The 16,805-nt window shown below is 31.0% G+C and overlaps 1 protein-coding gene across 1 annotated transcript in view; it reads left to right on the plus strand.

The window, feature by feature from the left end:
* Window positions 1–16,805, plus strand: part of spen (spen family transcriptional repressor split ends) — a 95,341-nt gene that overhangs the window by 62,107 nt on the left and 16,429 nt on the right. The window contains exons 2-8 of the mRNA XM_077439956.1: window positions 14,571–14,817; window positions 14,891–15,052; window positions 15,135–15,626; window positions 15,708–15,848; window positions 15,957–16,087; window positions 16,234–16,356; window positions 16,525–16,777. Coding sequence (XP_077296082.1) covers window positions 14,571–14,817; window positions 14,891–15,052; window positions 15,135–15,626; window positions 15,708–15,848; window positions 15,957–16,087; window positions 16,234–16,356; window positions 16,525–16,777 — 1,549 coding nt within the window. The remainder of the gene's footprint in view (window positions 1–14,570; window positions 14,818–14,890; window positions 15,053–15,134; window positions 15,627–15,707; window positions 15,849–15,956; window positions 16,088–16,233; window positions 16,357–16,524; window positions 16,778–16,805) is intronic.

Raw genomic sequence — 16,805 nt, forward strand, 5'->3', positions numbered from 1 at the left:
TCACAGCGAAATTTTTCAGATAATAAGACTTTAGCTAGATATACATTTAAAACATAATTTCAAGGCATACAAAAGAAATAATATTTCATAGATATTGCGTATATGTATATTATGTACTCCTAGGTCAGTCAGTGGTAGCGAACTTTTTTTGGTCCACATTCCCGAAAATTTTAATATCTATGTAGTTTGAAATTGTCGTGCGTACCGTATGAAATGGTTTCCTATTTCTTAACGGAGCTATATTTTTTACAATTAATGTCGAGATAGTTTCTCTGAAAGCAGAATGATTTTTGGTAGCTACCACTTTCTTTCCGTCAATTCATTTTATCAACAAAATATTACGTTCGAAGTGCAGTTACATATTTTAAATGTATTATTTTGTTTTAGTTTTGTAACTTAAATACATTTTTTATCCAATAGTCTAATAAATAGTCAATAGTAGAGTATTTTACGTCCTTTGGCTTTAAAAAAAAGATACATTTTGTTTCCCTGAACTTCACAATACATAGTTTCATTAATCTTTTTGAATATATTTGAGAGACTCTAATTCAGTTTTAATATCTCACTTTATATTCTTAACTCTATTTATATCATATAAACCCCCACAGTTATATCATATAAACTTTTTTAACAAATTTCTTTTGACAGCTGTCTTTTGTAAATAGCAAATCCCCTAAAATCCGTGGACCACTGATTTAGATTTTGATTCTTTTTGATTCGATATTCGAATATGTAGTTGAAAACTATCTCTGAAAATATTTAAAAGGAACTTGGCATCCTTAAATGTATGTACATGCATATATGAACTCAGTTTGAGTATCGTTGGAATTTGGGCTTTTTTTTAAATATAATAAAACGTGTTTTTTATGTGCAATTCAAACATAACTGATTATTTATATGGTTTTATTTTATACATACAGGTTTTACATTCATTACACGGTTTCCATGTTTGATTTATTTTTATTATTGCAGTGTATTTATTTAGCTGTTTTTTATATAAGAACTGCCAAATGCTATTTGGCCATATGATTAATTGCATTGGGAAATCTTCGAAATAATTAGAAATAGTATGCAACTGCTGGTATTTTGTATTATTTAATAGGATTTTTGAAACTAAACTATTTGTTAATATAAAGTAACTTTTATTTTATTTTATTTTAGTTTGGCAATGTAGAGAAAATACTCAAAAATGGTACGTCAGCTTTTATTTTATAGATATAATAATGCAATTATGCAAGATAATATTATGGTTAGGGATTGTAATACCGGTATACCGTTTTACTAGTAAATCGTCAAAATTTCGCTATCGGTAAATACCAGGAAATTAAAAAAAAAACATTTCAAAACTTTCAAAATTACATACGAATATATGCGAAAATCGGTATCGAAAATGTGATAATTCTTTTCGCCTAACTGTTGTATAGATTTAAAGTAATTGCTAAAATCTTGTTTTTCTTTTAATTAGTTAAGTAAATAAATCCGTACGTATATGTATACATGTAATAAGAAATAATAAAAATTATAAAAAATCCTATTAAAATAGGACGCTATAGTAATATATAAATAATAGGTTTCATTACTTTTCAATGTTTTTAAATACTAAGACAATTTCGAGATAAAAGTCGGCATAATTTGAATCAAAACAATATTATTAAGTTATATTTGTTTCTTGATTATTTCAGATATTATTTATATAAAAAAACGTACTAATACAATATATACGAGTACATTAATTATATCCACATGCATAAATTCTTAAGTGATTAATTTGGGTCTGCATTTAATTGGTCACTTAATATGATTTTGGTCTGTTATTGTTATGAATGGTCAGTTATTACTAGTGTTTTGCCCGTTAATATATCAATGGCTGGTTTTGGATAGGAATTTATTTAGGAATAATGATTGAAAAAAATTGATAACCGAGGCTAAGTTTCAGTTTAAATTGATTTCTCTCGGCCACCCATGTGGTATAATATGGAAGTAGTTAATATGTGTATATTAATTAAAAATTCTGATGTGACCGACCCATTTATGTATTTGAGGATTATAAGAAGTATAAAAAAACAAAATTCGATAATGAAACGTACTCCGTTACTACATATCGGCTATGAGAGCATTTTTGATACAAGTTTGAGCGCTAATGTAGGGAAACACACAATACAAAAGTTCTATTTCCAGTTGTCGGCTATTATTAAAAAAAATCTACAACTTAATATCACCATATATATTATAAACATAAAATATCATGAAAATAGAAATAATTTAAAAGCTCAACATATAAGTATGAAATATTGTTTTAAAATAAATTATAGAAAATGATGGAAAAAGTCTGGTCCATGATGTTTTAAAAAACCAGATTATTATTTGAACATTTGAGTATATTTCGCAATTTATTATATTTTACGACGGTAGATAATTCCCCAATTTGATCTGGTGACTCACTAATGATTTTCGCGATCATCCTACCTTTATATTCATCAATATCGTACTGGGGCGATAAGTATCGTACAATATCTAATAAAAAAAAAATCGGATATGACCAACCCATGGCTTTATCTATTTATTTGAGGAATATAAGAAGGATAAAAAACAAAATTCGCTGATGAAACCGTCTGTGAGAGCATTTTCGATACAAATTGACCTCAAAAGTAGGGAAACTTACATAAGACAAAGGTGCTACTTCCGGTTGTCCAATTTTGTTCAAAAATTTTATTAACATTTCTATAAATATTATAAAGATAAAATCAATAAAAAAGAAATAATTTAATAGCTTAAAATAAAATAATGAACTATTGCCACCGGTTATGAATTACTACCGGTTTATGAATTCTAGCCAAAAACTTGATCAACTATTAAGTTAGTACATTAAGAATACAAATATAATTTTCTCGTGAAGAGCACACATTTAAAGGGTCGAAAAAAATAGTGGATGAAGAATCGAACAAGAGTAATCTGTCACTTCCGGTTGACGGGTGTTCACTAAATTTAATACATAACTTGGTATTAAGTTAAAACTTCTAGATATAAAATTTCAGTTCAAAAGGTTTCTGAAAAAACATAAAAAAACCCAATTCTCTAGAGTTAAAGTACTACTTCCGTTTGTGGTAAAAATATTTAAAAAATAGTGAATGAAATTTATATTTGGTACTTTATCAAATATCTAGTTATTATATAGTATCAATAATATCTAGGAATTAAGTTAGAATTTAATTCGATTAATAGTTTTGATCAATCGAATCAGTTTTTTTAGAAATACGCTATTAGAATCCGAAATTACAAGCGATTGTTTAAAAATATTAGTGGAATCGATGCCTTCGAGAATTAGATAATTGATAAAAAATAAAGTGAAAGTGAAAGAAATGATAATTAAACTGAATCATACATATGTAGTTAGTTGGTTTCCTATATATTATAGTTTAATTGTCGAATAGTTAATTATTAATCGATGAAAATCGATAATTATTCAACAATCAATCGATGGAGGTGTCATCGATTGATTGTTCGTTTTCATCAATTGTTAAAAAAAATAGATATAGTAGTGGTCAAAAAAAAAATTATCAACCTTAAAAATGCGTATTTTTTAAATTAATTTGTTCTAAATCCAACAATTTTGAATGATAAGTCGTACATAAATATTTTCGTTTTTTTTATATCATTTGAGGCAAATTTTTTTTTAAATAAAAATTTTATTCAAATTCTTGTAAAATACGGTTTTTTGAAAAGATTTCGCTGTCTAAAAAAATGTACTATTTCTTAAAATCTATTTATTTATAAAAAAATTTACTTATACAAAACTAAATAAAAAAACAATCTAATATTTTGCAACCCCTCCTTTATTTTATATCACTTATCTAATTCTCGAAGGCATTGATTCCACTAATATTTTTAAACAATCGCTTGTAATGTCGTCACACCACACTTTTCTAGTGTTTGTATAATCTGGTATTTACTAGTAGGCTTATTGCTATTCACTTTTGACCCAATGGGGATGCTTCACCGTTGGCAAAAATCATTCGTTACTTAGACGTTTCCTAGTTCTGCGTCTCACATACTACATTTCATCGGACCCGAATAAATTGAATTGACTCTCATCCGAGAAGATCACTTTCTGTCAATCACTGTCATTCCAGACGCTGCAGACCCACTTTTTTGGTGAGCAATGGCTATTTTGCTGGTCTTCTTGCAAAGAAGAAGGCGACGTCGTGTTGTTTCGACACTTATTTCAGAACCACCGGCCGCTGTAAACTCCGATCTGTTGTCCATGGCGGTTTTGAAGACAAGAACGCTTTAAAAGTCTTCTGCAATTGTAGTCTTTTTAGGTCTTCCTGGACCTTTTCGTTCTGGATGTGTAGGATTTGATTTTATCTTGATATATTTGAGCACCGATGTCTTGCTCATTCAACTTGACTAGCAATATGTAGATCGGAAGCTGACGTGTTTGGAACCCAAAGCCGAAATTTTGACTTTTTGCACCGCGGTCAGTTTAGAAACCGAGCTCACAAATATGATGTTGAAAACTGCAATAAAATTTTCAGTGCCCTCATGTAGAGAATTGGATATTCCTGTTGGACAGAAATCCAAAATTCCTCTAGCTATTTCGAAAAATTGAATTTTTAAAGTGCGACCCGTCGAAAAGGAGACCAATTCTTCTTCTGGGTACGAAAACCACAACTAGACGTATCAATCGTAGCAAATGGATTTCGTATCCAGTCATAATTTTCTATATACCTACATATATAAGGAAGGAAAATACATAATATGCAATATTTTCTTCCAATGAAGTTAAATGTTCTGTTACAACATAAATAATTCTCTCGGCAATGCTTTCGTTAAGTGAAACAAACATATCTATAATACTTTATTTTTCTCTATTATTCAATTTTTCCAAAGAGGTTACTTTTTCCATAATTCTGTCAGTGGATGTCAAGAAAATTTCGCTTTTTCATTGAATAAATGTATCACCGTTATTTAAGTAATTAAAAATATCTGCTAAATATGCCATTTTCGCCGGTCTCCGTGACGAGAGAGAATGTTAAACCGTTGTACCGTTTACCATGCACCATTTTTTTTTTATCTTTCGACTTAAGATCTTTCGATTTTCGATCTTTGCCTTCCGATATTTGCGTTTTCTGTCATTTAACATTCTGTCTCGTCATGTAGACCCCATTTTCGCATACCAATCATCATTCTGAAGACATTTTACAAAATCATAAATACCTTCATTTCGGAAAAAGATTAAAAATTAATTCTTAAGTTTTATGAATCGGCATAAAACTTTACCCATAGATATCCCTCTCACTTCAGCTTCCGTACCAATGCAAAGATTTTGTTAAATGCGTGTTTTTAAAGGTCTCGATTTCATGAAATTTACCATATTTACAACTTGGTATAGGACTGGTTTTAGTGCTGCTGGTAACGTTTTCGAAACTAGAGATTATCTACATATGTAAAAAACCGGTCTCCGTGACGAGACAGAATGTTAAACGACAGAAAACGCAAATATCGGAAGGCAAAGATCGAAAATCGAAAGATCAAAAAAAAATGGTGCATGGTAAACGGTACATACTCACGTACATACTCACTTAATTTGCGCGAGCAGGATACAACAGGAATGAGAGGAACAGGCTTTTCCTCCCGTATTAATGTGCGCGCGCAGAATATGGGAGGAAAAGCATGTTCCCCTTGTTCCTGTTGTATCCTGCTCGCGCAAATTAAGTGAGTATGTACGTGAGTATGTACCGTTTACCATGCACCATTTTTTTTATCTTTCGACTTAAGATCTTTCGATTTTCGATCTTTGCCTTCCGATATTTGCGTTTTCTGTCGTTTAACATTCCGTCTCGTCACGAAGACCCGTAAAAAACAGTGCTAGATATAATATTATGGTTTTTTCGTTTTTGCAAGGGTAACAAATCCTTTAAATGAGCCTACCTTTGTACCACCATCCGTACAAATTCCTACACAGCACCCATGATATTTCGAAATCACATTAAATCATTCGTCGGCTTTCATAATTTAGCGAACAACTTTTTCGGTTTTCAATATCTGACGGATTTTTCTGTTATTACCATTATTTTCACGGTGCACCGGTTAAGAACCACTGTCCTAATATGTACATTTTCTAGTTCGGTTCATTACTGTCTTTCTTATTTTACCAACTAGAAGACGGATTTATTCGACAGTCGCAAAAATCGTAAGTTACGCTTTGTAAATTATTCAAAAGGATTTAATGTTGTATTTTATTTAATGTTGATTATCTTTTTATCAATTTCATGAATCAATAAACCGAATAATTTGTGAACTTGTGAACGAATAAGTTGATGTATGTGATTTTCTCATCAGAATGAAATAAAATAATACTAAAATAAATTAAACTGAAATGAGTATTGGGCCTATCAAAATATTAGCGGTCGAATTCATTTAAGAATATACACATCCCTTGATTGATTTGGTTTTTTAAAATGGACACTTTAAATTAATTAATTTAAATTAAGTATTTTGTTTAAATTAAAATTTTACGTATCCCGTTAGATGAATTCGAAATAAATTTCGGTTTTTTGTGGAACGATTAGTGTGTATTCCCTTATTTAACGAAATGGTGTTTGATATTTTTTTTATGTCTAATTTAATTCAAGTTTTTTCTTATCGTAAACATTCATAATCTAGCAAAACACTGGCTTAGTATCACCGATATTGTTCATAAATAAGTAGAATGCCTAAAACCTATTGTAAACATTTTGATGACATATCGATAAATGATTATTATATATATATATATATTATATTAGACTATCAAAATATAGTTTGCATATCAATATTTCGAATCTATATATTTAGAAAATCAAAATATACAAAATTAAGCGTCTAGTAGCACGAGGTAGGTTAGTCAGTGAGAGTAGAGTGGGGTTTTGGTTCATCTAAATTTGAATATTCACAGTTGTAAAATTTTAAATATCGATATTCTGTATTTTGATACTCACATGTATTTTTTATAATATTTTACGAAGTAAAATATTAACTTTTTGGTACGTGAAAGGTGCAATCTACATATTTGTAGACAAAATAATACATTCTAAAGCCATTTTTAAGTTATTCAAAATAACGAAACCCATATTTTTCTAATTAAATACAATGTAAAACTACTTGAGTAATCGGAAATGGTGGAAATGTTTATTTGACGATGCAAATAAATTGGTTTGTTTTAATATTTTTAATCTAGAATTGGTATCAGATGTCATTCATTGAAACAGGAGTCTGAATTTGGTATCAGATGTCATTCATTGGAACAGGAGTCTGAATTGGTATCAGATGTCATTCATTGAAACAGGAGTCTGAATTTGGTATCAGATGTCATTCATTGGAACAGGAGTCTGAATTGGTATCAGATGTCATTCATTGAAACAGGAGTCTGAATTTGGTATCAGATGTCATTCATTGGAACAGGAGTCTGAATTGGTATCAGATGTCATTCATTGACATCAAATTATATTTAATGCATTTTGGAGCAAAATTCGTATGTAATAGTTAAGACGTTAGATAATTTTCTATGTAAATTACTAGGGAGATTTGTATATTACAATCGGTTGTTAAACCATAATGTTCCTAGAAAAGTGTTTTATTAAAATCAAAATTTCGGTTAAATTTGGGTTCCGCTCGTTTTGTGCAAAGTAATGCTTCTTTTTTTGACATCACTATGCATGTTCCAGAACTATGATTACTAGAGGTAGGATAGTCACAGTGCTATCCATTGTTCGGCAAACCTTTAACAATGCATTTACAACCTTTGAACAATACACGCCCCCTCAGGCTCCGGTGACTAATGATTAGTCACCGGAGCCTGAGGGGGCCGTGTATTGTCCAAAGGTTGTAAATGCATTGTTAAAGGTTTCCCGAACAATGGATAGCACTGTGACTATCCTACCTCTAATTATAATAATGAGAATATATGTCAAGATATACCACACAATTGTGAATGAATTCTTTGCACCTTCTATTTTACACAAATCTTTTATTGAATAAACAAAAAAAAAACCGTATTTAAAGCGTCGTAAACTTAGTTTTTTTCAAAAAATAGCAAAATTAATTTGATAATTTGGTCCCAAAAAGACATAAAAATAATGAAAAATTGATTATTCTATTAAACTTGAATTTCTAGTAGTATGAATGCCTTGGATAAATATTTCTTTAAAATACAACTAACCCTAATTTTCCGCGAATTCCAGGAACGAAAGAAAATCATTGTTTTTTTTTTTATTAAATAAACACGTGGGGAAGTGAGGGTGCGTCTGTGTTTCAACAACCCCCTAAAAAAAATCTGGTTACGGCCGTTAATATTGGCAAATTTTTATTGGCTCATTTCAATATCAATATTTTTTTTATATTTTACATTTGTGTACACATTTATACATTTATATTTATACAAGCTTACGCTCTAGAACCCGTGAAAAAGTACTAATGATTTAATTTTTCATTTAATTGGAATTACATAAGTAATCTCGCTTAATCTCTAAAAAATTCTCGAGAAATTTGCTAATACTTTTACAAACTCAAATTGTAAAGTTGATAGGCTCATAATTATAAACATATTTTATTTGGCTTTAGATTTTACACACGAATACATTATGGCATTTATACATTTTTTATACTTTGAACAAAAAGGGATTTGCGTATGTATGCATTTATTTACTTTAAAGTAGTGCTATATACAACGACACATTCGATGTTTAGTCGTCTATTCAAGTATGTTTTTTAGTTACAAAATCTTTTGCAACTGAAAAATTGCGGTCGTTTTCCGTGGAGGTGGGAAATGCATTGCATTCTTCAGTTGATGTAAAGTTTTCAGTGCATGCACACAACGCATTCTTCAGTTGATGAAAAGTTTGTCCTTTTGCCATTCATTTTGAATATACATATATACAAATTTAATTGATCTTCAAGAGACATATCTTTGTCAGAATGGAATATGCTTTGTTCAATATTATCATCGACTGATTCTAAATTATTTTCGCAGTTTCCAAAGACTGTTTAGCATTTCTTTCGCTATACCATGTGAATCGTTTTTAGAAACAAGTTTAAAGTAGTCTTTTCCACTAGGATTTTGAGGAAATTTACATGGTGATACAATTGTATTATTTCATTATTAATTTTTTTATTGAGAAGCTCGAAACTATCGATCCGAATAATTGATCTTTATTATTATATTATAAATTGAATTTAGAGTTATATTGAATTTATTATTATAATATATACTGAATTTATAGATAATATATTATTATATTATATTATCTCTGAATTCAGTGCTCCTTTTGTGTAAAATCTCCTCTGCTCAAACATTCGTCAGTTATTCTAATGGATTTCAATACTCCCATTAATATTTCAGCGCTTTCAACAAATTCTTCATTATACATATTGATATTTGAATCAATTAACGTGTTTTTGACTGATGTTTTTATTCTCAAAAATTGTTCCAATTATTTTTTTCCATGGTACTCTTATCCTTGTTTTGCAGTCTAAAATTAGTGATAGTGATTTTTTTTCAATTTCTTTTACATATTTTGATAATATAAAATTTTTCGAGAATTCTCGAGAAATTGAATGATTTCTCAAAAACGAGAATATCAAAAAGGTCTTTTTTCTCGAAAAATTCTCGAGCAGAATCACTACATATAAATGATGGGGAATTTGTAATTTTTATTACTAACCTATTCTTATTTCAATTCCTATCTTTCAATTATCTCTTTCAGATACTATTTTAGAAATTTAATCATTAGTTCAGGGGTCGCCAAAAACTTGGACCAAAAGAGCTAGAGCAAAAGAGAAGCAAAAAGGGCCAAAAAAACGATGATAGATCATAGTATCTTCATACCTTCTGTAGATCTTTTAGACCACTTCACTTTTTTTGGACTTTTAACAAATTTTCTATTTTAGTGGCAAAACCTACAAATTTGGCACTCTTAATGTGTATTGTAAGGGGTATTATGTGGGTCTACCTGTCTTGACAGAATTTATTTTTACAGAATGTTAAATTACAGAAAAAGGCGTGGTCAGGGGTGGAGTCATGGGTGGAGTCAACGAATGCCCAGTCATATCCCCCATACCCCCCCAGTTCGAAAATTAATTAATTAATTCGAAAAATATTTTCCATTCTCCTAGGAGTACACGTACAGGAAGGAGATGGATACGATACGATAAAAATACTACGTGTAGTATTTAAACATGCGTAATATTGTCGAAATTGTAAAAGATGGTTGTAGTGCGCAGGTCAGGTTTAGGTGCATCTCTCGCTCTATCGCACACATGTACTCGGATATACTCTTCGCACGCATGTGGCTAGCTCTCTTACCATTCTGCTATCCGGATACATACACAACGAATTTCGACAATATTACGCATGTTTAAATACTACAACATATGGTTTAAATACTACACGTAGTATTTTTATCGTATCGTATCCATCTCCTTCCTGTACGTGTACTCCTAGGAGAATGGAAAATATTTTTCGAATTAATTAATTAATTTTTCGTACTGGGGGGGTATGGGGGGTATGAGGGGGGATTCGTTGACTCCACCCATGACTCCGCCCCTGACCACGCCTTTTTCTGTAATTTAACATTCTGTAAAAATAAATTCTGTAAAACTACGGCAACCCGTATTATGTGCATATGCATGTATGTGCCTCGCGATTACATCATTATGTATATACTAATACTACCTATACAAAAATAAAAATTGTGAATCTTGCAAAAATTATAAATTGTAGATTTGGCAATAAAAGAGACGCACATCCTAGAGTCACATTTGGCTAGCGAGCCTCGGTTTGGTAACCCTTGGGTTACTTTAATTGAGTATATTGACGTGTTGCATTATATTTTTAATTCTTTAAATTTTATGTTTTAAGACGATAACAAGAATACGTTAATATTTAATGTTTGGTTCATCAGACAAGATCCAATTTCGATGTTTTTGGGCCCACATCAATCTTCTTTTCTTATTTGTCTCAGATAATCAAAGTTTTTCTAGCATTGTAGCCCTCTTTGATCCAGCTTCGCTCGACTAAAAAGCTTGAGTCGCTTTCACACTGCCCTTGCAGAAATTCAATTCCATGGGTTTCCATAACTCCTGGAGATGCCATTTGGGGTGTTTATATAGGCGTTCCAAAACACAATTTCCTGCTACTGTTCTAATCCCTTTACACCTATAAGGGGAGGTACCATTTCCGGTCAACTTAAAAATTTGAAAAAAGTTTACGACGTATCGATAATAATTTCAGTAACCGATACTTAGTTTGCGATACACAGACCCACATTTTTTCTAGATCATGAAAATGTAAATAGTTTTTGAGTTCGAATCAGTCAAAATCTCGAGTTCGAATTTTCGCATGATCACAAAACTTCATCTAATTTTACTACGTACATATGTAGATAAAGTAAAAATGAGTGTATATGAACTATTTCTTTTAATCATTTTTTTTCATATATTTTTATTAAAGAAATTAATAGTAAAATAATTTTACTATTAATTTCTAATAATTTTAGTAATAAAAAGGATAAACGAGTTTTACAAATATCTTTCAAAACAAGACAAACAACAAAACAAAATATATTTGGGAACATTTTTTTTCTGGGAAAAATCGACGTATTTATACCTGACTATGTTCTAAAGTATTTCAATATTCTATTTTTGTTGGTTTGGTATTTTAATTCAAATTAATAATAATACATTAAACAACGTGGATAGTCCCGTTCAAATCTAGGGGGGGGCTGCCTACCCCGGTCCCGTCCCCCCAATGACGCTCCTGGTTTTTACGTTTTTACAAACCTCCTTTACGTTTCACATTAAGACGTCTTTTTTATATTTATCTCTTATCTCTTATCCGATCGTTTTCATACTTTGCCATATTGCTCATTTGAGCTGCATCGCGTGAACTTTTATTTCAGTTGTTTTACTTTTCATACTCATTGTATTAAAAACAATGAAAAGTCCTGACAACTTCTTCATTCAGATGAAAACATACAGTTTCGATACTCTTTTCGTTTGAAGTCAACTTTTTCTGAATTTTCCTCAAATTTTTGTAATTGCTTTCTACATATTACATTTAAGGTGTTTGTGTCATATTTTTGGTACACGATTCTTAAGAACGTTACCGCCAAGAAATATGAATGGATTAATCATTTTCATACATATGTTTATGTACATATACATATACAAAATTTTTATATACATTGATATATTCGTATTTCACCAGCTAAATACGTTTTTCACAATATCATGATGTTGCGTAGTTGGTTGCTCGGTTGCTCATAATGTAAATATTCGAACGTGCGAGCACTAGTTGGAATCAGGAAAGATCGTGTTAAACAATTGTGCACTATGTAATCGGTTTAATTTTGGATGTTAGCTAATCGCCTTCCATGTAATGTCGGTTATTTTTCCTGAAATTTTAAATTTTAGCAATATTAAAATGTAAAATCCCATTATATTTAAAATTTTGTTTGTATTTAAAAAAAAAACGGTTTTTCATTTGTTCTATATTTGCGAAATTAAGCTTTTTATTTAAAATAAATTAATACATTTTGTAACTGTTGTTCTAGCTATCGTATCTATTTTGTATTCACCCACGACGCGACGTGACGTCATAGTGGCAAGTGCATGCGTACTAATGAAGGTGCGCATGCGTATATGAATATTTTCGTAGTTAAGTAGTTAAATCCTATATAATGTGGTAGACATTATCTTGAAGATAACGGAAAAAGTAAAACGGGAGAAGATAATGAATATAAACGTAATAAAAAAACAGTTTACAATTTAATTGTTTTTACTTTTTATACGAAGTATCAATAAATGAAGTTTCATGATCGTGAGAAAATTCGACCTCGAGTCGCTAATTAAGTGATCGTGTTTCTAGTTTTTCTTATATTTCTTACGCTTTTTTGTTGAACTGAACTACCGTATTGAGAGAGGGTTGAGAATATCACCATTTTCGTGTAAATCATTATTATTCACATGAATAAAGCTGTATTGACCGTGTCTGTTGAATATACAGTTGGCGGCTCGTGCATAGGAGAAAAATTTACGAAAAAATCGCATTTCTATACATTTAAAACTTGTGAATATAATTATACTATAACAAATATCTAAATGCAAGTTGTAAATGTGATAAATGCATCAACCGCAATATATAATACTTATTTAAGTAAATTATAATTTTTTTTATCAAATTTCCATTTTTATTCAGTTTTATGAAATACAAAGAATAATTTTAAAAAATCATGTATTTTAAAGAAATTTTTGATCAATTTTCGCTCTCAGTATTTTTTATTCTTTAATTTTTTCCTCCAAAGATTTACGTATTTTATAGGTATTAAAGAATCTTCCTGTGTCAAACAGGTTCTTCAAGTGCTTTTACAGCACTTTGGAATTAGTTTACCGTAATTGTCTGAAATACCATAAACCAGCGTTTCCCAAACTATTTTTTCCGCGACCCGGTTATTTTAATATTTCTCCTTTGTGACACATTAAATTTGTTATCGCCCATACTACTGCCCTATAGGTAAAATAAAACAGTATATTTATGTCCATACAGTCTTTATATGATACTAGTTGTTTTACCCGGTTTCGCTCAGTATTTATAATATAAACAGCTTAAACATGGCGAATCTAATAGTAATTCATTTGTTTTTTTATTAAATTTATTTGTATCGAAAAAAAAATCCACTCGTAATATAAATTTTAACTTGTCGAAAGTTTGAAATTTTGACTTTTGACCTACGAAGTCCCCCCGTCGCCCGTCCCCATGTCGTCATAGAAACTCTCCCAATAATTCCCAACCAACATTACATATTTACATACAAAGTCTCTTTCGAAATTATATATTAGATACAAAATAATTTAATGTGATAAACTTATAAGGAAATCCAATGTAAAAAATAATTTATTTGCGACCCGGTACCGGGTCGCGTCCCATCATTTGGGAAACGCCACCTTAAACGATTTTTTATTATTATTATTGTCTATTTTAACTATCATGAATCGCGAAATTATGATCAAAAGTTTATGGTCAATTGATTTCAAAATCATTTTCAGAAATCTGAATAATTCGCAGCCATTTCAATGCTATTTGATGTTTTAATCACAAAATCGAAAAATGTTTTTGAACTGTGGCTTTAATATCAATTTACCTGTACCACTATTAGATGACATAATTTTAAGATACAAATGTTTTTCCTTTTACAAAAGGACACGTTTATTAGTCTTTTTTTATTCTACTAAAACTGACCAATTAACACTCAAAATAAATGAATGCTGAATCTAAAGTCATTAGTGATTGTATTTTTTATACGAAGCGGTACTCAAAAGTGTTCAATAAAATACTTACATAGTTTAATCTCCCTAAAACGGGTTTTTGACCTGTGGGTCGTGACCTAAAATTGATTCGTGTTAATTATTTTTGAACTACGTTGATAATTTAATATTATGATTTTTGTGGTTGAGTCAACAGTTAACCCTGTCAACATAGATTTTGTAATTGTATGCACTTTTGATTTATAAATTTTCATTTTCGCAAATTGCAGAAGCTCACACCAAAGGTGGTACAATAACTGTAGTACATCGCCAACAGCAACTGGTGAATCCACTGGAGTAGGTTCAACAGTAGGGATTGATGGGAATCCAACTGGACGCCGACGAGGGCGTTCAGGCTCATCGTCCGGCTCCGGTAGTAGTAGTCGATCCGCTAGTTCTAGTTCCCCAGCTCGTTCCGCTTCATCATCTAGTTCCCGTGCATCAAGTCCAGGCACTGATCACCGTCGTAAGCATCAGGTACATAAAAATCACATTCGTGTTTTTGGTTTATTTTTCGATGCAAATGTTAATTCGTTCTATTTATTTATAGTGGCCTAGCAGCAATAGCCGTCCATTAGCAATATGTGTGCGTAATTTACCGCAACGTTCCTCTGATTCATCTCTTAAAGATGGTTTATTTCATGAATATAAAAAACATGGGAAAGTTTCATGCGTTAAAGTTGTTGGGCTCAATCAAGATAGATATGCTGTGGTTAGTTATGTTTTTATTTTAAGACAAAATGTGGATTGTTGTCAATATGTGGATTGTGTCTAATTATTGTATTTTTTTTTAGGTGTATTTTAAGAAGCCTTCGGATGTGGAGAAAGCGCTGGAGGTGTCCCAAGATAAATTATTTTTTGGTTGTAAAATTTCTGTAGGCCCTTATCAAGGAATAGATGTTGAAGATAATGAATCCCGACCGTATGAAACTGATTTGGATGAATTTCACCCCAAGGCAACAAGAACGCTTTTCATAGGAAATTTAGATAAAGATGTAACTTCACAAATACTAAAGGAAAAATTTAAACACTTTGGAAAAATAATAGAAGTCGATGTTAAAAAAACTACTGGGGGTGCGGGAGTGTATGCATTTTGCCAATTTGCTAATATTTCATCAGTGGTAGACGCCATTAGAAACATGGATGGCGAACATGTGGGAGGAAGTCGTGTCAAGTTAGGTTTTGGTAAATCGATGGCAACTAGTTGTGTTTGGATTGATGGAATTACTGAATTGTCGGAAAAACAAGTAATTGCTCAGTGTGCGAGAATTGGCACAGTTTCACAGGTGAATAAACTTTAACGATACGCGTTTCATTTGTTTGTTGATTTTATATGTATTTTCAACTGTGTTTCATTTTATTTCAAGGTTTCTGTTATTAGTGGTTCTGGTCCCGCTTTAGTTGTATTTGAACAAGTAGCTTCTGCTCAACAAGCCGTAAAAGATCTGAGAGGACTCAATGTGAGAGGGAGAAAATTACAAGTAGATTTTGCTTCTCGCGAGTGTCAGGTGTGAATTATTTCCATTTTCATAATGAAATAATTAAGAAAATAATTAAATATTTTCATTTAATGATTAATATTTAGGTAAGTCTAAAGGTGTGTTTTAAATTTCTAGGAGGCCTTCTATGAGCAATTGGCCAAACAATGTAACAATACCGGTGCGAATGAAACCAGATGCAATAATGATAGATTTTCTGATGTACCATCCAGAGGATTTGAGCCGTCTGCTGGTGGAAAATATAATAGGTATGTTTCTCCTATTGTTAAATGTTGTTTTCTATTGTCTATCGTTCTTTCTGTCTTAGTAGTCGAATTGGTCATATTTGCACTAGAGTTATCTAATATTTTTCGGGAAAATGTGTGCTATAGTTTGATATTTTTTATTTTGAAAGGTATGATAGCAGTCCACGAGCACGTCAAGTTTCTTATAGTCGTAGTCGAAACTCTCGTTTGCTTTCACAAACTTCTGGTGAACATTTTGATGCAGTATCAGAATTTTCCGAGAAAAAATTTAGGTATTACAAATATTCTTATAAAAAATGAAAGTGTGTTTGACGAAGGGAATGAAATTTAAATTTTTGTGTGCTAAAGAAATGATTGAAAGTCCAAAAACTCTATCCGTATCTTTCAAACATACTGTATAAAGGTTGTGCACTGTGTAATTACTTCTAACTTAATTGTAGGTATGATGAATTTAGCGGGGGATCTGGTTCGGAAGCTGCTTATGATGTCAGTGGGAGTAATGCAGTTACGACTGGTCCAGCGTTACAGAGCGTTGTAGTTGTATCTTCATCAACATCTAGTGTTCCAGCCCCTCCACCCCCTTTAGCTCCTAATATACGACATTTGCAAAAAGAAAGAGTTCATCTGCTTGAACAATTAGAAGAATGTCCGAGTAGTGGAGATGAATTAATTAGTCCCAAAAAAAGATTTAAGGTATTTATTTTTATTTTTATTTTTCATA

Source organism: Arctopsyche grandis, chromosome 10 (genome assembly GCF_051622035.1).
Source record: "Arctopsyche grandis isolate Sample6627 chromosome 10, ASM5162203v2, whole genome shotgun sequence".
Taxonomy (NCBI): domain Eukaryota; kingdom Metazoa; phylum Arthropoda; class Insecta; order Trichoptera; family Hydropsychidae; genus Arctopsyche; species Arctopsyche grandis.